Source organism: Psammomys obesus, unplaced genomic scaffold (genome assembly GCF_907164565.1).
Source record: "Psammomys obesus unplaced genomic scaffold, mPsaObe1.curated_primary_1811, whole genome shotgun sequence".
In the NCBI taxonomy this organism is placed as follows: domain Eukaryota; kingdom Metazoa; phylum Chordata; class Mammalia; order Rodentia; family Muridae; genus Psammomys; species Psammomys obesus.
Window position 1 is genome coordinate 1,185,336 of NW_026596034.1, and position 20,417 is coordinate 1,205,752.

The window sequence follows — 20,417 nt, forward strand, 5'->3', positions numbered from 1 at the left end:
CTCACTAACACCTCCTCTTCATCTGGACCCACATATCTCTGAACCCTTTTTCCCCCTTTTAAAGAATGTTTTTGTCTCAGTGTTCCTGTGGCCCAAAGCAGCCTCCAATTTGCTACTCCCTTTGTGGTCCAGGCTGGCCTGGGAATCATAAAGATCATCCTACCCCCGCGTGTGCAACTCACTTACCCATCCTCCCTCCCACCTTAGAAGTCCAAAACCCTAGTCCCCGCCCCCAGGCCCCCATTTGCGGACCACCATTGGGCGTGGGCCTGGCCTCCGCAGCATCAGGGCGCGGCAGCCTGGTCCCGCCCCGCCCCGCCCGCCCCGCCCCGCCCCTCCCTCTGCTGAGTCAGCGCTCTGCGGCCCCCGCCCGCTGGAGGACGCCCCGGGAGTCCCGGGAGCCCCAAGGAGGGGGGCGGAGGGCGGCATCCGTCCCGCCCGCAGCTCTGGTGTGTGCGCAGGAGAAGCGGCGGCTGCAGGAGGAGATCGGCGCCGCGCGTCGCGAGCTGGAGGAGGAGAAACTCCGCGTGGAGCGCCTCAAGGTTGGGGGCTCCCGTCCAGCCCGGGCAGTGAAGTGGGGTGTCTGTGTGAGTTCGGCTGAGAGACAATAGGAACCTCTGTTTAATTTGGGGAGGGGGAGATGGAGAGGAGGCGGGCGAAAGGTAGCCATGGAGACAGCTGCCCCATTCTGCAGGAGTATGGGGGTGGTGGAGGCTTCTTTCCAGTTTGGTGGTGATGAGAGGAGCTTTAGGCCAACGTTGGGGTGGGGAGGGGCGCACTGGGAGGTCTCTCTGGGCTTCGCAGGGCCAGTCGACCGGGCAGGCTGGAAGGATGATGGTTGTGTGCCTCTGCTTGGGAAGGCTATGTGCTGGCATGGTGTTGGGGGACCAGATATGGACATGTCTCTCTCATCCTGATGAATGTGCCCTCTGGGCCGTTGCAAGCAATGGGTGGGGAGGCAGGCTTCCTGTGGCCAGCCCGGACTCCCTTCCCATGCCCAGAGGAAATCTCTCCGAGAACGTTGGCTCATGGATGGGACGGCTGAAGGGCCAGAGCGGTCGGAGGACCCCGCCTCCAAGGACCCACAGTCGCCTGAGGGGCAGGCCCAGGCTCGAATTCGCAACCTGGAAGACAGCTTGTTTTCGTGAGTCGGGGATCCCTGCTTTTGAGCCCAGCCCTGGCTTTTGGCAGACTTCAGAAATGGAGCAGGTTTGGTCCAGGCCGGCTTCGAGTAGCCCCTCTTTCCCTCAGGCTCCAGTCACAGCTGCAGCTGTTGCAAAGCGCGTCCACAGGTGCCCAGCACAGACCTGCTGGCAGGCCTGCCTGGCGCAGAGAGGTGAGCAGGGAGGGGTGGGGAGGAGGGGGTGTGGCCGGCAGGGTTAGAACAGGACACTACGGAGAATGCTCTCTAAAATGCGGCCTCTGTCTTGGTATGCAGGCAAACCCACGCACTGCTACTTTACTCTATGCTCGCGTGCAAATTGATTGTCTTGTTTAGAACTTAGTTTCCCCGTCCCTAAAATGGGAATACCAACTCCGAAGTGCCTTTGGGAGGGCCAGTGAGATTATAATTTGAAACTACTAGCCCAGGCTGACCTTGAACTCATGACCTTCCTGTTCAGCTTTCCCAGGGATAAGATGACAGGCTTCTACCATCATGCCTTGATTACAAAGAGTGTGCACGTGCAGATGTGTGCAGCTGCCGCTTTCTCCTTCCTGCGGTGCTGGCCGCTCTGCCTCCTTTCTAATCCCTTTACTATCTAGCTCATCCGGGCAGTGCTGTTTCTTAGCGTGCAACAACCTTCTCCAACTCAGCACTCTGGACAGGGCACACCCCACTCTGCTCTCCTCCGGGAGCCACGCCCAGTCTCGCCTCTACTGGAAACAGTCACCCCCAGACTGCTACTGGCTTCTTCCTTCTCGCAGCTTCTTCTTCTCCCCCTTTCCTATTTGTGTATTTATTCGTTTCGTGTCGATTACTACTCTCTTCCCATCTGAGCCTAAAGTCTGATTGCAATCTTTTCAGGTTGGGGGTGTGGTTCAGCAGTACTGCATTGGCCTAGTGTGGCCCCGGCCTTGGGTTCCGTCCCAGCACCCCCTGCCTTCCCCCAAAATCTTTTGTTTATGGTCACCTCAGAAACTGGCCAAGCAAGCTTTAACCTGATATTGATTAAGCAGGTGGAGTACAAACATACCTGAGAGGTAAACATCAGGGCCAATCTGACCTTGACTCTGTTCTCCTTAGGGTCCCCGCCCTCTTTCTCAGCCCACCATGGGGGCAGGCCCTGTAGGTGAGTATTGGAGTCCCGAGGTCGAGGGCACAATCACCACTACATCACTTGACCCAAGAGAATTTGGGACAAGGGTCCTCTTTGTCCCCCATTGTCCTGACCTTCCTGCCCTTTTCCCTCCTTGATTCCTTCAGGCCTCACAGATGTGGACAAGAGAACTTCCCTGCCAGCTGGTCCAGTGGGCTTGTCCCTTGAGTCCCCCTCTGATACCAGGGAGGAGCCCATCGGGGTTCTGCCAGCATTGAGGCCATCCCCTGAGGCCGAAGGGGACTCTTCAGAAGCCAATGGCCCTTCCTCTGGGCACAGCCCCATCCCAGAGCAGCTGAACCTAGGGGTAGCAAGTGTCACTAAGGCCAAAGGAGATGGTGTGGTGGAGGTGGTTTGGGCTGGGCTCAGTGCCACCGAGAACAGTGCCACAGGCCCCACGGGCGTGGAGCTGGAGGCTAAAGTGGAAGAAGTGGTGCTGGAGGCCATCGGGGCCAGGCAGGACACCAGCAGCCCTGAGCTGCCCACTTGGGTGAAGGAGGGCAGGGGCGTGGTGGAGGTGGTCTGGGAGGGGCTGGGAGGCAGTGATCTTGATGTCACAGGGGAGTCAGCCAGGGCTCTAGAGGCTGCACACACCAGCTCTCCAAAGCTCCAGGAGCAATTTGAAGCTGAAACGTCCAGAAAAGAGGCTGGTGCTTCAAGAGATAGTCCTGAGGGTGCTGGTCGGGAGGGCCCTGGAGGAGAGGAGGGCTCCTTCATTTGGGTGGAGAGAGGGGCCTTCAGTGAAGACTGGGAGGAGCTCTTGATGGAAGGTTTAGAAGCGCCCCCGGGGGTGGGGTGTGCAGGAGGACCTGAGACTGTGATGGGATCACAGCCCAGAGAGGGTGAAGCGTCCTGGGGGGTGGAGAGAAGAGAAGTGGAAAAATCAGAGGGCATGGAAGACGGGGAAAAAATGGAAATGCGAAGGACAGAGAGGGATGGGACAATTGTGCTGCCAGATGCTGCCCAAGGAAGGGAGGAAAGCTGGGCAGAAAAGAAAGAGAGAAAAGAAGGTGAGAGTCCCCTTCCAGCAGAGATAGCAACAGAGGAAACGTGGGAGGTGAAAGCGAAGGAAGATGAAGAGCCAATGGAAGTAGAAAAAGGAGGCGAGGGAGAGCCTGCCACCACTGAGAAGCCATTGGTGGCAGAAAAAAAACCAGAGAGAAAAAGAAGTGAGAAGCCATTGGACCAGGAGAGAGATGGTGAGGGCCCATTGGACAGAGAGCCAAAAACAAGTGATATGTTATTGGGTGGACAGACAGAAGGTGAGAACTCATTGGATGAAGAAACAAAAGAAAGTAAGAAACTGTTGGATGAGGAGACAGGAGGTGAGGGCCCATTGGATGAAGAAGGTAAACTATTGGATGAGACAGGAGGTGAGGGTGAAGAAATTAAAGAAAGTAAACTATTGGATGAGGAGATAGGGGCTAAGGGCCCCTTGGATGAAGATACTAAAGAAAGTAAGAAACTATTGGGTAGCGAGGCAGGAGGCACTGAGCCTTTATTAGAGCTGGAGAAGACCTCAGGTGCCGTGGAAGAGGTGAGTCCAGAAGAGCAAGGCAAATCCAACGAGGGAGCAGAGTTTACAGTAGAGGATGCCGGCCAGCCAGGAACCACTCATTTGGTCCAGGAGGAGCCCACATCAGAGGAGCAAGGACTGCAAGGCCCGGAGAAGCAAGAAGGGCCAATGGAAGAGGCAGCCAGGCGGCCTCAGCCCTGTGCTGAGACTGAGGGACCCTCAGGGGATGCCACGCCCCTCCTAGAAGAGACCCCAGCCCCGGAGCAGTCTGGGGAAGGCCAGCCACTGCTCCGTCATGAGGCGTCTGGGGCCAACCCTGGTGACCACCCGGCGCCTACCTATGCACCTGCCAGGCAGCTTGAGCTAGCTGAGGCCAAAGAAGATGGGGGCCCCAAGCAAAAGACGTGCCAGTGTTGTGTGGTCATGTGAGCCTCCGCCTGCCGCCCAGCACCCCACTCCTCCTCTCACAGCTACCTCGCTGCCTGGCATCCAGCAGAAGGTCCCAGGCACAGACAGGGTACCATAGGACTGGTGGTTACCCAGGAGCCAGTAGGCCCCTGCGTTTACTTACACCCGGGCTTTTAGATTCCCTACCCACTGCCTGTGGCCCTGAATCCCTTCTGCAATGAAGCCTTTATACTTGAAAATTAAATGTTAAGGCACTCTGGCTTTAGAAAAAAAAAAAACCGATTTATTTATTTATTTATTTTTCCTTATTTTATGTGTATGAGTTATGTTTGTGCATAACCATGTGCATGCATTGCTCACGGAGGCCAGGAGAGGGCGTCGGGTTCCCTGGAACTGAAGTTACAGGTGATTCTGAGCTGCCCTGTGGGTGCTGGAAACTGAACTTGGGTCTCCTACAAGGGCAGGGAACCAAATCTGGTCTCATGCATGAAAACAGGGGCTCTTCGGTGCCTCAGACCCTTGAACGAGTCTTTTGACATAGAATCACCCTCCTCATACCCTCCTTGAAGGCTGACCTTACTAGAACCAAAGGTTGTGATTGGGTGAGGTGACACACACCTCAGTGTAATCCCAGCACTGGGCATGCTGCAGCAGGAAGAACACAAGTTCGAGACCAGCCTTGGCTACAAATCAAGACTCTGACACAATAAAGAAAACAACAACAAATGGATTGGGCCAATGAGAGCATTAATTCTTCTGCAGTCACAAAAAGATGTCAAAGATACAGAGGCTTTAAAAAGAAAAATTGTTTGGGCATGGTGGCACACCCTCGTAATTTCAGTCCTTGGGAGGCAAAGGCAGGTGGCTTTCTGTGAGTTCCAGGCCAGCCTGGTTTATATATTGAGTTTCAGCCCTGATGAGATCCTGTCTCAAAAAGCTAAAAAAATAAAAAAGTCTAATCCAAGATGGCGACACAACTCCCAGCCTGAAGCAGAACAGGCTAGAACCCATGGGCTGGAGGCCTCAGAAGGCCCAGCTCCTCTGGTGTGGGCAGAAAGTGTTTCTCATACCCGGAGTAAAGTGGGGCAGAGGCTTTAGGGGACTCTGTCACGGGCGGTAGCTCCATCTCCTCCACTTGCAGGATAGGCCCATCCTTGGGTGGCTGGGGTAGGCTCACCTCCTGGGGAGATGGAAGTTTGAAACTCAGTGGTCCTCCCCACCCACTTGCCCCAGCATTTTCCAGTTGGAGGTTGGTGCTCCCACAGTTGCCATCTCCTAACCTTTATGTAAGGTTGCCCAGAATTGCTGTTGGCAGGGTCAGGAACCCTCTCCCAGAGCCATCGAGGAAGCAGCTTGTGTCCACGGTGGAAGCACCTGGCCAGCAGGAAGCCGGTGGCAAACACGTTGCTGGAATCCATGAACTTCCTGAGCCCCGAGGCCACCCAGCCAAGATCTACCTCCTACCCCTCAGCAGGGTAGAGCGCCCACGTCTGACACCCTTACCTGGTAATGGCCAGGCTCAGGCCACAGATGATCAGGAGCAAGCCCCCCAGGGAGAGGACCCAGGGCAGAGTTTTCCACCTGATCCCGTTATCTGTGGGTGGGGAGAATAGACCGGACTAAACATTCAGCCATCTTGAACAAGGGGGCTGTGGATGGGTGGACCTTTTAAGTGGGCGCGATTGAAGATATGACATCTTGAAGAAAGAGTGGGCTTTTCAGTGGGTGGGGCTGAGGGTGCAGCATTGTGAGGAAGAGGCGAGAGTTGGGGGTGCAGGGCTGTGCTGACCAGCAAGGATAGGGTTGGGAGTGCTGCAGATATACCGTGCTGGATAATACAGCACTTAGCAGGAGCAAAGTGCCCTGAGGTGGTCTTGGGGTGTGGTCCTGAGTTCCATCCTTAGCCCCATTCTATACATAATTCTCTCCTTCATCAGACTACCCACCATTAAAGACACCCCTAGCCAGAAATGGGCAGACATCTCCCCATCCCCACTTCATACCTGGTAGATGAAGCCAAAGGCTAGGACCAGGTGGGCCCTGTCCTCCAGTGGTGGACACCATCACCCACAGCTTGAAGGAACCCGAGTGTAGGTTGGGCAGGGTGACAGTCTGGATATTGCTGCTCACTGAAGGACACAACCAAACAAGATGGGGGAAGCAGTGAAATCATGCCCAGGGTGCTTGCACACATTCTATGCCTTTTCCTCTGCAACTTCCCATGTGGCTCCCTCCTAGTCTCCTTTATTTACTTCTGCAGAGGTCAGAGGGCATGTATCCCAACACAGGGGTCTTCACTTGGTGAGCAATCTGTCTAATAGTCCCGGTCCCCAGTAAATTTTGTCCAGTGTCACTTCCTTAACAAGTCTTCCGACTCCCCTCATTTAAAATGAATCCCCATTTAGTACACAGCTCTAATCACCACATGGGACCCCGATTAGGTGTTCTCTCATTTGCTTATGTCTGTGAACCTTCCATTGGGAAGTGAGCTCCTGAGCTGCCTGGGTGCTAGCCTCAAGTGCACAAAGCCCTGAAGAGGGAAGAGAGCACAGAGGAAGGAGACATTGTGCCCGTCCTTCCAGCTCCTCAGAACCCAGTTTCCAGGTCCGGTTGACAGACGTGAGACCCTGTCTCAACAAACAAGCAGGAAACTGAAGTGCCACAAACCTCACTGTGGCCAAGTGTGCACAGAATTTGGTAGGCTGCAAGTGGAGGACGCTGAAGTTTCTGGAATGTCCCCACAGCCCTTTATTACTGTTTGATTTGTCTGTGTGTCTGACGGCACAAGTGTGGGTCAGAGGACAACTTGTAGCAGTTGCTTCTCTCCTTCCACCATGTGGGTTTCAGGGACTGAACTCAGGCCATCAGGCTCAAGGACAAGAGTATTAATCTGGTGCACCATTTCACAGGCCTGTGAGTCGGATTTTGTAACAAGTTCAGATAACGTTTATAGTTAGGAAGACGAGAATAATGATTTTTGTTTCTTCAGGGACAGGATGCAACCCATGGCCTTGTGCTACTTGTTGTGCTGCCGAGCCATGCCCCAGCCCCTCCCTGGGGATTCTAGACAGGAACTCAACGCTGAGGTGTCATCCAGTAACAATACTTGAAAAAAAAAAAATCTGTTCTTTGAGATTGTTTCTCATGTGTGTGGGTGTCCTGCCTGAACGTCTGTCTGTGTGCCACCTGCACACAGGGCCCGTGGAGGCCAGAAGATACTGCCAGGTATTGGGACTGAAAGTACAGGTGGCTGTTTGCTGCCATGTTGGTGCGGGGAACTGAACCCAAGGCCCCTGTAAGAGTGCTCTTAACTGCCAAACCTCTTTCCAGCCCAGAAATCTGTTCTTATAGTAAAACATTAGCCTATCTTAAGGGTAACAGAAGGAAATAAAATCCCATGTAATCCTACAACCCCTGCTGACACTGAAATTTCTTTGCATATTTGAACCTCGGATTTGCTCAATGCTGAGCCAATAATAATAATAATAATAATCTTTTTATGAAAAAAACAAAGCCATCTAAGAATCTGCGATCTTTTTTCTGCATTTCACCAGTGAAATGTGACAGGGATCCATCACTATCAGTGAGTATAGACCAGCTCCTTCATCTTTACTGTACCAGTAAACCCATTTCAGAGGCAGCCAAGACTGTCCTCTGGGAGCTTGGTGACACAGAAGTCCCAGGACCTGGGAATGTAGGGACAGGGTGGATAGGTGGATCTTTGGGGACAGAGAAGGGGACAGGCGTGGCGCTCACCATTCCTGCAGGCTGTGGCTGTGCTCTGTATGCACAGGGTGTAGTGAGTAGCCCAGCCCCGGAGCTGGTGGCTGGGGACCGCTCCCCATGCTACAGTAGGTGTTCCTGGGGGGTCATCTTGGAGTCGCCAAACTGCTGGCCCAGCAAGGGGTGCTGTGAAGAACGGCAGGGCATCAGTATCCGCTGCGGCTCTGGGATGTCCCCCCTTGTCCTCCAGGCCCAATCCCTACCTAATTCCTCTAGGAACCCCCAAACTGGGGGCGCAGCAGCTAGGCCCCTGGAGTAGACTGCAGTCACCGTAATTCGATAGGGGACCCCACGTTTGAAATCTCCTGAAATGAGAAGGAAGAAGAAAACATTTACAGCCCGTTCTCCCTCCCCAGCGCAGTGCCGACTTGTAGGAACTGACATTTGGGCCCCTGGGAGAGGCTACTCCACACAGTGCCAATGAGACTGGGGAGGAAGATAAGCAGGTTGCAAACAATGCAAGGAGAGACAAGTCCTAGCTGTGTACAGTGACCTGCACCTACGGAGGTTGAAGCTGGGCTACACGGGGAGACTCTGGCTCCAAAACCTAAGAACCAGGGCTAAGGCCGTGCCTCAGTTGCTAGAGTGCCTGCCTAGCTCGAAGGAAGCCCTAGTTAGGTCCTCAGCAAGGTGCTCTCTTGATCACCAAGCTGTCTCTCCAGATTTGGAGTTCAAAGTCTTCCTTGACTAGTGAAGTCAAGGCCAGCCTTGACAAGACCATGAGGTGGAGGATAAAATAATAAATAATAAAAAACAAAATAATATCTGGGTGTAGTAGTGCACACCTTTAATCCAAGCCAGCCTGGTCTATACGGAGAAGCCCAGCTGGGTAGGGCTGCACTGTATCAAAGGTGTGGGAAAAAAGGGATTAAGGGCCTGGAGAGATGGCTCTGTGGTTAAGGGCAAGGGCTGCTCTTCCAGAGGACACAGTTCAGTTCCAGCACTCCTATGGTACCTAGCAATCATCTGTAACTTCAGTTCCAGGGGATCTAGAAACCTCTCTCGTCTCATGGGTACTATACACACTTGGTACACATACAGACACTCAAGCAAAGTACCCACATACATAAAGAATTCATATTATAATAAGGAATAAGAAGCCAGGCAAGGTAGCTCATGAGTGCGTTCCAGGACAGAAGGATATAGTGAGACCCTCTCTCAAAAAATAAAATAGAATAAGGAGCCAGGAATGGTAGCACATATCTTTGATCCCAATACTCAGGAGGCAGAGGGAAGTGGATCCCTGAGTTCAAGGCCAGCCTGGTCTACAGAGTGAGTTCTTGGACAGCCAGGGCTACACAGAGAAACCCTGTCTTAAAAAATGAGACAGACAGACAGAGAGAAGACCATTAAATGAAACATGGGTCTGGAAAGATGGTACATTGTGGTACAGAGGGCACCATTATGTAACCAAGTATGTACCTCCACCTCCAAGGGCTCCTCTGGCTTCTGAGAGCTCCTGTGTCCAAGAGCACATACACACAGACACAATATTAAAATATTTAAAAATCTTAAAGTCAAACATAGCGTGGAGTAGTGGAGTCCAGACCCAAAAGGATACAACTACAAAACACTCCTGCTCCTCAGGCTAGGGAGCACTGAGGAGACTGCAAGAGCCAGAGGATCGAGGAGTTTGCTGTGGCTACCCAAAAGTGAGCCAGACAGGACAACACCAAGAGACATGCCAAAGCAGGAAAAGTTCGTGGAAACTCAACCCCACACAAAGAACTGCAGGCAACTAAGGGATGCTGAGAGCGACAGAGAAAGTCTTCCTCGGGGAAGAGTAAACATGGTCATCTCTGAGAACATTTAAGTAACATTATTCAGACTGAGGTAGCTGCATTAGGACTATACGTGTATATACATATACGCATGCAATAGCAATTAATGAAAAAAGAGGCCATGAATTTGAAAGAGAGCAAGGAGGAGCATGTGGGAAGGTTATGGGGGAGGGAAAAGAAAGGAAAAGTGCAATTATATTATAATCTCTAAGAAATTAAAAACAAAATAAGTAAGTCTCCAAAGCAGGGAAGTGAGGCCCTGGGCTGTCTGGGGAAGCTGGGAACACAGTTCCCCAGCCCTCTTAATCACTAGACAAGGGCTGCTCCTGAGGGGCCTTGGTTTGCCAGCATTTCTGCTCGGCTACGCATGTGTCAGTCACCACAGTGCAATTTTGCTCCAAGGCCGGGAAGTAAAAGAACAGGCCGCTGAGAGGCACAGACACAGATCCTGCTGTGAGCCGGCACTCCTTTCCAGGGAGTCAGGCTTCTGAAGGTCGCCTTCTACACTACTGGGCCAGCAACGTGGGCCAAAGAAGGAATGTTCCAGAATCATATTCAGTGCTCTGCTCTTCCCCCCTCTGTCTCTGTCTGTCTCTCCCTCCTTTTTATCCCTCCCTCCCTTCCTTTTGTCCCTTCCACCCCTTCCTTTTGTCCCTCCCTCCCCTATTCTCTCTTCTTTCCTGTAACTCTTTCACTCTTTCCTTCTACCTTTCCCACTCTCTCTTCCTCTCCCCTTCCCTCTTTTTCATTCTCTCCCCCAGGCTGTCCCAAAATTCGTGAATAGTGCTCCTCCTGCCTCAGCCCCCTGAGTGCTGCCGTAGCCACCACAAGCTGGGACTCCTTCCTTTTTCCATTCAGTGCACCCATAAGCTTCCTGCCTTCCTCTCCCAAAACCTCATTTTCTTCCTTTGTACCTGAGACAGAAGCGCAACTCTCACTTCTCAGTCTAGAAGCCTGTGATGGCCTCTGCAGCTTTTTTCTCATAAAGTTACAATTTGAGCCATCTCTGGCTTCCTGTGTCAACAGGGGTCTCTGTCTGGCACAGACTCCCACCACAACACAACCACCAGGGGTCTCCGAGAGCGACTGCTAGAGTCAGCAGATACATGCTCTCAGTCCTCCCAAAGCTAAGGGTCCAGCCCCAGGCATTTTGTTATAGCAGCAGCAGGCGGAGCAGCGCAGACAGGAGCCGAGGTGTCCCTGGGCCTCACCTAGTAACAAAGTGCTGAGGTTTTCCGAGGGGAGATGGACCCAGTTGAGCTTGTCCAGGCTGTCACCATCCGGAGCCCAGTCCACCACATACTCCCACGGTTTCCTGGTCCCTTGCTTCCAGGTCACTGTTAGGCCTGGGCTCCCAGCAGTTCTGCTGACCACTACATCACAGGGGCCAGATTCTGGAGCTAGACATGGAAAGAAACACCTTGGCTGTTCACTCAGAAAGGCTCTTGTCCTCCAGGGTACTGGACAGAAGAACCTCATGTGTTTTTACCCAAGCACACCAAAGACAGGTTGGTGAGAGGCGCCTGGCTGCTGCTGTTGCCACTGGACACCGCTGCCCACTCCGTCTGTGCAGGGACGGGGAACTTGCAACACGGGACCTCTTCTTGTGTCCTAGTAACACCTCCAGCCCCACACCAGACTCTGTAAGTCACCTGCACACAGGTCTTTGGGTCCTGAGGGGGAGGAGAAGTTGTGGTTAGTGTGCCCCCATTTTGTTGAGTGCCCGCCATTTAGGATGTCAAAGCCCAGCAGCATGTGAGGCCCAGCTTAAGGATGAAGACACAGAGTCTCAGAGGGCTTCACAGAGCGGGGCTGGAGAGAGGAGACATGCCAATGGGTGTGAAGTCCAAGAGCCTGGTGGGGTGCTTCACATCTCCCATCTCAGCACGCAGTACCAGAATACCACTGCAGAGGCGGGAGGGGTGGCCACGAGTTTGTGGCCAGCCTATGTGGGACCCTGTCTTAGGAAACAAAAGTAAATCTAAAGCAGGCAGGACAGCAAGTTTACATGAAGAGCTTTGATCCCGCACCTATTGGACCTGCCTTGTTCTACTCTCTTAATCCTGGTGTCTGTAAACAGCCAGCTCAGACCCCTGCTTCTACTGCCCATTGCTGGGATCACGGCTGCACACTGTCACATCTGGCCCACACAGTGCTGTGGATAGAATCCATGACCTCAGACATTCAAGGGAAGCTCTGCTTCTTCCGGGCCGCACTCCAGAGGGACCTAAGAGCTTTGAAACATTCATTAAAGGCTCCTGGCCCGCTGCACACCTCCGGCTCCTCCCTTGTGGCTTTGTAACTTCCTCCCCAGTGGAAACTTACAAGGATAGGAATGTGTAATAATTTAAGTGATTCCAGCACACTCTAGCAGGGCACAATATTTAACACCTTCAGTACCACTACTTAGGAGACAGAGGCAGGGGGATTTCTGTGAGTTAGAAAGTATAAATGTACACACGCTAGATTCACACACGTGCATTCCAATATATGCTTTTTTCATGCGTGCATACAGTACACACTTGGATGTACACATGCATGCTCACATACATGCACTCACATGCATGCATCCACACGTTTGCATGTATACATGCATAAACACACGTGGAACGAAATGGATGGCATTTAATTGTGTGGCTCAGGGTCATCTTCTGTTGTATTCCTTGCAGAGCTCAGCCATAGCCGGCATGGCTGATGGTCAACAGTGCTGAGCCTGGAGCCTGGGGTCTCATACATTCTTACCAAGTATTCTGTAGCTGAGCCCTCCTTTAAAACCTTTTCTTTTTCAGACTAAGATGCCTTGACCTTGAACTCAATCTGGCTGGTCTCAAACACTCAATCTTTCTGTCTCAACTCTTGAGCAGCTGGGATCACAGGTGTGGGTCACCTTGGATCTCAGGACCAGGACACTCTCTTTTTTTGTTCGTTTTGTTTTTGTTTTTTCGAGACAGGGTTTTTCTCTGTAGCCTTGGCTGTCCTGGACTCGCTTTGTAGACCAGAGTGGCTTCGAACTCCCAGAGATCTGCCTGCCTCTGTCTCCCTGATTACAGGTGTGCACACCATGTCCGGCTCAGGACAGCCTGTTCTACCACCTGTCTGAAGGCAGCACGGGAGCTTGCAGCACAAGCGATGCGTCACTTCTTGCAAACCTGCCCTGAGATCGTGTCATGAGCCTATACCTTCATATCTGCTGCCCCTTGCCTGGGTCTCTGGCTCCTGCCCAGCACACCTCCCCTCTCTCACGGGTAGGTGGAGACACGCACACGCAGCCCCTCCCCTGCGCACCCAGCTCTGCAGGAGAGCGTTGCAATCCAGGAAAAAACCTCCAGGGGGCAGCAGAGAAAGCCATTGCTGCTTGGGCGTTCCCAGGCCCTGCAGAGAACTGCCTTTGGTCCAGCGGCTCACCTTCCACAGAAGCAGAGCTGCCCGCTTGCCAGATGTTTCACAGACGTTCCCCGACACCCACACATCTTCAGGAGATGATGAGAACAAGGAAAGGCAGTTAGTTAGATGGACAAGACTGCCTGGCCTGTGGTGGACCGCGGGCAAGAAGTGCATGACAAATGGAGACGTCCTCACCCGAGAGTGGCGTCTGGAAAGACAGGTCCCGGCTCCACTCGCCCCAAGGATATCCGTGCTCCACTCGGCAGCGTCCAGACACCTGGTAGCTGGTGCCAGGTTCCAGGTCCTGCATCTCAACAGGAGTCATCAGGTCTGTCCTCAGTTGTGGCTCCAGCTGGGAAAAGGATAGGGAAAGTGATGAGGTCGTCCTCTGTGCTCAGGAGACGTTCTTCTTTTTCCAGTGCTGTGGTCCTGGGTCTGACAGAGGCTAAGCAAGCCTCTAGCACTGAGCTACACCAACCCCTCAGTGTGTCTGTGTGTTCGTGTGTGTGCACAAGTGTTGATGTCAGGTGTCTTCTGTCGCTCACCATCTGATTTTAAACTTCTCTATTGTGTGTGAGTGAACGTTGCATGTGGGGGTGGGGGAGAGAACAAGTATGAAGTAAGTTCTTTCCTGCTACCTTTATGTGGTTCCCAGAAACCAACTTAGGTCATAGCGCTTTCACGGCAGCTGCCTCTTCCCACGATGTCAGATCTCACATGCCCTCCACTTTGTTTTTTTTGAGACAAGGTCTCTCATTGACTCTGGAGCTCATCAATTTCTTAGGCTGGAAGGTCCATAGGTCTAAGATTCACCTGTCTCTGCCTCTGCTGAGGTTACACGGTGCCAGCATGCCTGTCTTTCTCACATGGGTGCTGGGATCATACTCAGGACCTTTTGCCTGTGTGAAAGTACTTTGCTGAGTGATCTTCCTACCCCAGGCTGTTTTGTTGTTGTTGTTGTCGTTGTTTTTGAGACAAATTTTAGCTGTTTAAGATACCCATGCAGGCCAGGTATGGTGGTGCACACCTTTAATCCCAATGGGAGAGGCAGTCAGGTGGATCTCTGTGAGTCTCAGGCTACCAGGATCACACAGTGAAAACTTGTTTCACTGCCCCCAGCCCCTTCAGCTACCGGGGGAGTATCTAGGGTTGGCAATGCAACCCTTCTGTCCAAGTGCTCAGGGGGCTGGCCAGAGCTGGAGTCATGGCTCTGAGGCCAGCCTGGCTACTAGGCAGACTCTATCTGAAAAAACAAGAAACAAATGGACAAAGCTGCTTGTGAGGTCTTCTATGTGGGATTTGGGGTGACTCCATGACAAATGAGGTGCCAAATGAGCCTGTGCTCTCTTGGATTTGGGGTTCTGTCTCGTCTACTGGAAATGGGGTGAGAAGGAAGCCTGGCACTCACCTGGGCCCACTCTTTACCCTGGCAGTTTTTGTATTTGAACTGACAGATGAGAACCGTCTGAGGTGGCCACAGGGGTGGTGCCCAGTGCACAGTGGCTTCCAGGGGCGTTTCCTCAGAAAAGTCCACGTCAGGGAAGAGCTGAGGGGTGTCAGGCTTCACTGCAAAGAGAAGGCCAGAGGGCACGGAGCAAGGGCCTACAGCCACCCTCCCACCCTGACGGTGGGCCTCACCCCAACCCCACTGTGTTACTTTGTGTCTCCAGGTTCACAAAGACAGGGGACCAGAGAGGTCGTCCTTCTAGTGTCCCCCAGATGAGGAGCTGGTCAGCCATGGTGAACTGTTCCCGGGGAATGGTCACCCAGCTCTGCCTGGAAGGCACCTTCACCTCCTGGGTTCTGTTGAAATGGCTGTGAGGAAACACGAGAGAAGGGATACATCTTGGCACAGGCTAAGCTTGGTACCTCCTTGCCTGGACTTCATACCCTCAACCCTCTCTGCTGGAGTCTGAAGGCCTGCTCTTATGACAAAACTGTGTGGCCTGAAGCCAGTGATTTAACCCCTCTATCCCTCTTCTTCAATACATGTACATTCTGGCTGGGAGGTGGTGACACACACCTTTCATTGAAGCACTGGGGAGCAGAGGCAGGAGGATCTATGTGGGTTCAAGGACAGCCTGGTCTACTGAGCAAGTTCCGGGACAGCCAAGGCTATGCAGTGAAAGCCTAGCCAAAAAAAAAAAAAAAATCAAGAAAACAGAACAAAACAAATACATGTACATTCTGAAAGTGCTCAACAGTGGGCCAGGTGACAGACAATTCACACTTGTCATTTCAGCAAACGAGAGACAGAAGCAGGAAGATACCCTCCTTTGTTCCTTCTCCCAAAGCCCTTTTTGCTTTCCTTAACTTAGCTCATCAAAATGGAATTTCCAGACTTTTCCCTGGACCCTACACCCTGAACCCCACCAGGACCAGCTTTCATTATTGTACATTAAGACTGTTTTCGTTGTTGTTTTGATAAGGATTACATGTTTTGAGTCCCATGCTGGCCTCAAACTGGTTATGAAGCTGAAGTTGGCTTTGAACCCTTGATCAAACCCCTTGCTTCCACCTCCCAAGTGCTATGGCTAATAGGTGTGTGTCACGATGCCAGCTCAGAGTGAACTAAACTGCTCCGAAAAGTCAAGTTACCTCCCTGATGTCATATAACGATCTAAATGCTTCCTAGTGCTAAGCATTTTTTCTTTGCCATGTGCCTACCGCATTGATGAGCAGAATCAACCATGGGAGGCCCGTGCCATCATTACTGCCACGGGGGCGGGGAGGCTTGGCTCTTACAGAGGGAAAGTGACTAGTTACCGAGTAAGGAAATGCGTGGGCTAGCTTGAGGATCTTGAGAGTGTGGAAGGAATTCCCAGCAGCTGGACTCGAAGTCCTCTTAACCAAAGCCAGCTGAAATCCTAGTGGTCACTTCCCGCGCCTCAGTTTCTCCAAATCACTCCAGGTACTCACTATTTTTGACTCTGATGATACAGCACAGGCGGAATCTCCAAGTCGCCCAGAGGTTCCCAGGAACAGTTCAGGATTCCCAAGGGACCGACTCTGAAGCACTGCAGTGCGCCGGGACTGCCTGCAGGGGCGCAGAGGGCCGGGAGAACCGTGGTCAAATTCTCGGGACCTGACCGTGCCGGACTGCGAAAGTGTCCATCCTCCGGTACCGCGAGGGTGCAGTCCTGGAGCCCAGGGCCTGGCAGGTGCTGGGACGGCGCAGACGGATTACAGGCCCCTCTCGGTCCTGCTACATCCTGTTGTCGCACAGTCCCCTCCGCCATACAACTGTGACCCCGAGCCGGCCACTTAAGAGCCGCTCACCGTGGGGCTGCGTTCCGAGCAGCGGCGGCAGCAGCAGCAGCAGCGGCGGCAGCAGCTCCAACGGCGTGAGGCGCACAACCTGGAGCCCGCTCATGTCTCCCAAGGACAAACGACAACGCCAGGCCTGGGCTTGCAGCCTGCGGGAAGGAAACCACCCCGGCCCAGGGCAGGAAGTCCCCAAATCCGCCCACTCCCAGCAATGAGACGCACGCGTGCAAATGCTCAGAACTGAACCTTTATTTTTCGGTGGGGAAGTCTAAGTACAGGGCACCTCGCTCCCTCAGTCCTGGGGTTTACAACAGGGCGCTGTGGTTTGGGCACTGAAGGGACAGGAGCAGGGGGCAGCTTGCACTGGCCTGGCCAGGGGACAGTAGTGGTAATTAGGCCGGGATAAGGAACAGGGGGCTCAGTGTGGCCAGTTTGGGTAGGTGAGCATTTGGTTGCAGCAGGGCTCGGGGCTCGGTAGGACGGGATTGGGGCGGGTTAGAACTCAGCCATGAAGATGAAGTTCCTGTTTGGCTGGATGGGGCGTGGCCCGGAGCAAGGTGGGGATAGGTTGGCACGTACGTCTTGGTAGGGGGTCTGTGAGGAGGCAGAGCCTCGGAGCCTTGCCTGTGTGCTCCTTAACTTCACACAGCGTTGAGCGGGTTGGAGGCTCGGGCTGCTTCCTCATCGCCCAACCCGGGTCCTAGCACAAGCTGCTAATTTGGCTCTTACTACAGCCCCACTCGCAGCAGCTGCTGGAAAGGCCTGCCAGCACATCCCTGCTGCTGCGAACCACCCCAGGAGACCCTTGCCAGCTGGGTCGACCACCATAGAAGGCCTGGGGGGATTTGGTCAGGGCCAGCCACTCGCTGGAGCCCACAGCTTCGTCCAGTTCGCTGGCCAGGTTGTCTGTACTGGCTTGTCCATCAGGGAAGAAGTCCCCTGCAAAAGCAAAGAGGAAGAATCAGGGCTCAGTGCATAGCCACTGTCACCTCAGACTCCTGTCTGGCCTGGTTATGTCTCTCTCGTCTGGAGGATCAAGGTTGCCGTTCTAAATTTTATTTCATTCAGTTATGGGTTCAAATGCTGGCTCTGTTGTCAGTTTCTATGCCAAAGGCTTAGCCTTGAAATCTCTTCTGTCATGGATTTCATGTGGACCATGGATTTAATGTGGACCAGGTAGATGAAAGTATGCATTCGGTAGCTGGGCTCCCTAAGTTAGAATTGTGAATGAGATTACTTCTCTGAGGGTCAGTTTTCTTTTCCACAAAGTGTGCAGGGGGCTAATACTAACTCCTGTCTGTGGTTTTGCCACTAGTGGGAAACTGAGTACCAGGAAAAGCACAACAATACTGGGCACGTAGGAGCGCCCAAGTGCACACTGGTGTATACTGACTGTCTTGACTGCCTTTCCACATTAACTTCTGCTAATAAGGAGCTGCTATTGCCACCATGATCTCTATGAGACTGGGGCACCTCAGCAGGCTTGCATGAGGACACAGCCATTTGGCCACAGTGCTGCTGGTTTAACCCAGGCATGCCCCTGTGCACACACATCCATCATCCATCTATACATTTATCCACACATCTCTCCTCTCACCATCTCCACCATCTTCCCCACCCCCATTTTTGTTTTTGCATTTTTTTTTTTTTTTTTTGGAGACAGGGTCTCAGGCTGCCTTTGAACTCATGATCACCCTGCCTTCCCATAGTTTTGGGCTTGTAGTCATGTGCCACCAAATCACCAAGCCCTGGGCCACCAAGCGTAGTGTTGACCTTCATCATTGCCCTTGCCTCTACCGAACTGCCCTGTCCTGCTTGGCCTCTCGTAGTCCATCCATAATAAACAGTCTGCCCTGTTAAAGAATTTTGCAAATGTCATTATGTTGTCTAGAATGACGTAGGTCATGGAATCTATGAACAAAACTGCCACAAGCTGTCTACATTGCAGAGCTATAGAATTAAAAGTCTATATTTTATATATGTAGATTTAGCACACAAAATAGGAGGTTTTATTCTTTGTTAATCTAATATTGAAAGTGGGCATTACACCTGAAAATCTCTTGGCAAAAAGAAATCAGCTAGCCATAGAAACAGCCTTAATATTGTTTAGACTTTAAATATGAGAAAAATACAACTTTGGTCATTTCTAGTAGATGTTTGTGTAAGAGGAATGCAAAATGTAACCTTTGTCAACCAAGCCTGTCAACTAACCTATAGCCACATGAAAACAAGGTGTATCAAAAAGACAATTCTGTAATGAAACAGTTTATTCCCCGTCTGCATTTCCTTTGCAATATTTGCTCCTTTTTTTTTTTTGTTGCAATATTTGCTTTTAAAGCCTTCACAGAAATAAACTATTTCAGTTTGATATTTTTCAGTTCACACAAAAAATGTCCTGCTCAAATAAATTATCTAAAGTTTTATCTTAAAAAAAGAAAAAGAAAAAAGAAAAGAATTTCGCAATATCTCAGTGACGCACTGTGTGCTCCATTTCACCAGGAATAGTCTCTGCAGGGTGGTGGGGCTAGAGAGGCCAGAAGGCGGCAAAATCAAGCCCGGTGACCAGCATTCCTCGCCATCGTGGATGACAAACGTGCTGCACCCTCGCCTAGATCGTCCCAGGCTCCTCAGGGACGGTGGCGGTGGCACCTCTGCGCCGCGCCATGCTGCACACAGCCGGAACTCAGGAAAGGGTGGCCTAGCGGCTTTCTGGTTTTCACACCCCTGCCTCCAAGCCCCAGCATGGCTGCGTCCAGCTACCTCAGCTCTTCAACCGTACATCCCAGTCCTGGGTAAACTTAGAGGCCAGGCAGAGGGAGGCGTTCCCACTATTCCTCCGCACCCCTTTCTTTTTTCCTTGAATTCTCAACACTGGGTCTGACCCTTGTAGCCCTTAAATGTGTGAATCTTTGCCACTACCTCCCAAGCGTTTGGAAGGTCGGTGTGCGCCGTGCCTGGCTCCTACAACCCCTCCTCTGTTCTGGCTATGTGCCGACCTGGCCACCTTGCTCCAGGTTGATTGATTGCTCTCCCTTCGCACTCACCGAGAGAGTCGTGGGCCAGGATGTCCGCCCGGCGCCATCGTGAGCCCCCGCAGGTGAAGATGACCGCGCGGATGAACTCGCGACCGCACAGCTTCACCGCGTAGGGCGCAGGCCTCGCTTCAGCCTGCAGCGTGAGCACCCCGAGGAGGGCCCAGGCGGCCAGCAGCAGCAGCAGCGCGCGCCGGATGGCCGTTGCCATGATCAGCTGAGACGCCTGCGACCCAGGTGGCTCTGTCTGCACCTCCTCCGCCACCCCATTTATACCGCCTGGCTCCCAGCCCCGCCCGCTGACCTGGGTTATCTTCCAAGCACAGGGGAGGCAGCCGGCAACCTGACCTTTACCATCTCCTTGCCAAGAGATAACCTTTCACGCAGACAGGGTGACATGGCTCAGCTCTCTGTCATCTTCCACGGCTGAACAATCCTCCTGCTTCCGTCTACTATGAAATGCTGGGGTTATAGGAGTAAGCCACCAGCTCTCTTCTTGGTTTTCCTTTCTTTTTTTTAGAGAGACTCTCCAAGCCTGGCTAGCCTCGAACTCACCACTGGAGCTGGAGCGATGACATAGTAGATAAGACACTTTCTGTCTCTTCCAAGTGGCCTGAGTTTGGCTCCCAGCACCCAGAGCAGGCGGGTCACAATTGCCTGTAACTCCAGCTCCAGGGGAGATGAAGGCCCCGTAAGGAAGCTGCAAGTACATGCACATACATGTGAGCACATGCACATACATGTGAGCACATGTACAGACAGAAATAACAGTCTAAAAACACGGCTTTAAAAAAATCTGTCTATCTATCTATCTCACATCCTGATTGCAGTTTCTCCCCCTCCTCTTCCCCCTGTTCCCCACCTTCCCCACTCCATCTAGTTCTCCCGTTTCTCTTCAGATAAGATATTCTCTCTCATGAATATCAAC

At 52.5% G+C, this 20,417-nt stretch overlaps 3 protein-coding genes across 7 annotated transcripts; 1 reads left to right on the forward strand and 2 right to left on the reverse strand.

Moving 5' to 3' along the window:
- The first annotated feature begins 379 nt into the window (after positions 1-379).
- Positions 380-4,512, forward strand: Palm3 (paralemmin 3). Of its 3 annotated transcripts, none has more exons than XM_055621117.1 (5): positions 380-542; positions 1,002-1,144; positions 1,252-1,336; positions 2,246-2,291; positions 2,426-4,512. In XM_055621117.1, exons 2-5 carry the CDS (start codon positions 1,029-1,031, stop codon positions 4,261-4,263), a joined length of 2,085 nt encoding a protein of 694 aa, XP_055477092.1. In that variant the 5' UTR covers positions 380-542; positions 1,002-1,028; the 3' UTR covers positions 4,264-4,512. The 3 variants fall into 3 exon arrangements, with proteins under 3 accessions (XP_055477092.1, XP_055477091.1, XP_055477090.1); XM_055621116.1 differs by lacking the exon at positions 380-542 and adding an exon at positions 553-587; XM_055621115.1 differs by lacking the exon at positions 380-542 and having other exon boundaries at positions 599-1,144.
- A 460-nt stretch (positions 4,513-4,972) lies between these two features.
- On the reverse strand, positions 4,973-16,615 carry Il27ra (interleukin 27 receptor subunit alpha). 3 transcript variants are annotated; one of them, XM_055621120.1, is made up of 13 exons: positions 16,110-16,615; positions 14,848-15,005; positions 14,599-14,756; positions 13,386-13,542; positions 13,212-13,276; positions 11,296-11,479; positions 11,018-11,206; positions 8,229-8,330; positions 7,999-8,151; positions 6,246-6,371; positions 5,746-5,836; positions 5,523-5,616; positions 4,973-5,422 (listed from the first exon to the last, which is right to left on the reverse strand). In XM_055621120.1, exons 1-13 carry the CDS (start codon positions 16,427-16,429, stop codon positions 5,243-5,245), a joined length of 1,977 nt encoding a protein of 658 aa, XP_055477095.1. In that variant the 5' UTR covers positions 16,430-16,615; the 3' UTR covers positions 4,973-5,242. The 3 variants fall into 3 exon arrangements, with proteins under 3 accessions (XP_055477095.1, XP_055477093.1, XP_055477096.1); XM_055621118.1 differs by having other exon boundaries at positions 5,523-5,649; XM_055621121.1 differs by having other exon boundaries at positions 5,523-5,649; positions 14,848-15,320; positions 16,110-16,140.
- Positions 16,616-16,686: 71 nt separating this feature from the next.
- Positions 16,687-19,745, reverse strand: Rln3 (relaxin 3). The gene is made up of 2 exons (XM_055621122.1): positions 19,502-19,745; positions 16,687-17,396 (listed from the first exon to the last, which is right to left on the reverse strand). Exons 1-2 carry the CDS (start codon positions 19,698-19,700, stop codon positions 17,158-17,160), a joined length of 438 nt encoding a protein of 145 aa, XP_055477097.1. The 5' UTR covers positions 19,701-19,745; the 3' UTR covers positions 16,687-17,157.
- Positions 19,746-20,417: the final 672 nt, after the last annotated feature.

Coding starts and splice junctions, on each gene's coding strand:
- Palm3 (XM_055621115.1), top strand. CDS start 921: ATGTGCCCTCTGGGCCGTTGCAAGCAATGGGTGGGGAGGCAGGCTTCC. Junction 1,337..2,245: donor GGCCTGCCTGGCGCAGAGAG/GTGAGCAGGGAG, acceptor TGTTCTCCTTAG/GGTCCCCGCCCTCTTTCTCA. Junction 2,292..2,425: donor CATGGGGGCAGGCCCTGTAG/GTGAGTATTGGA, acceptor TGATTCCTTCAG/GCCTCACAGATGTGGACAAG.
- Il27ra (XM_055621118.1), bottom strand. CDS start 16,429: ATGGCGGAGGGGACTGTGCGACAACAGGATGTAGCAGGACCGAGAGGG. Junction 5,837..6,245: donor CCTTTGGCTTCATCTACCAG/GTATGAAGTGGG, acceptor CCCCACCCACAG/ATAACGGGATCAGGTGGAAA. Junction 5,650..5,745: donor CTGAGCCTGGCCATTACCAG/GTAAGGGTGTCA, acceptor CATGGATTCCAG/CAACGTGTTTGCCACCGGCT.
- Rln3 (XM_055621122.1), bottom strand. CDS start 19,700: ATGGCAACGGCCATCCGGCGCGCGCTGCTGCTGCTGCTGGCCGCCTGG. Junction 17,397..19,501: donor CCTGGCCCACGACTCTCTCG/GTGAGTGCGAAG, acceptor TTGCTTTTGCAG/GGGACTTCTTCCCTGATGGA.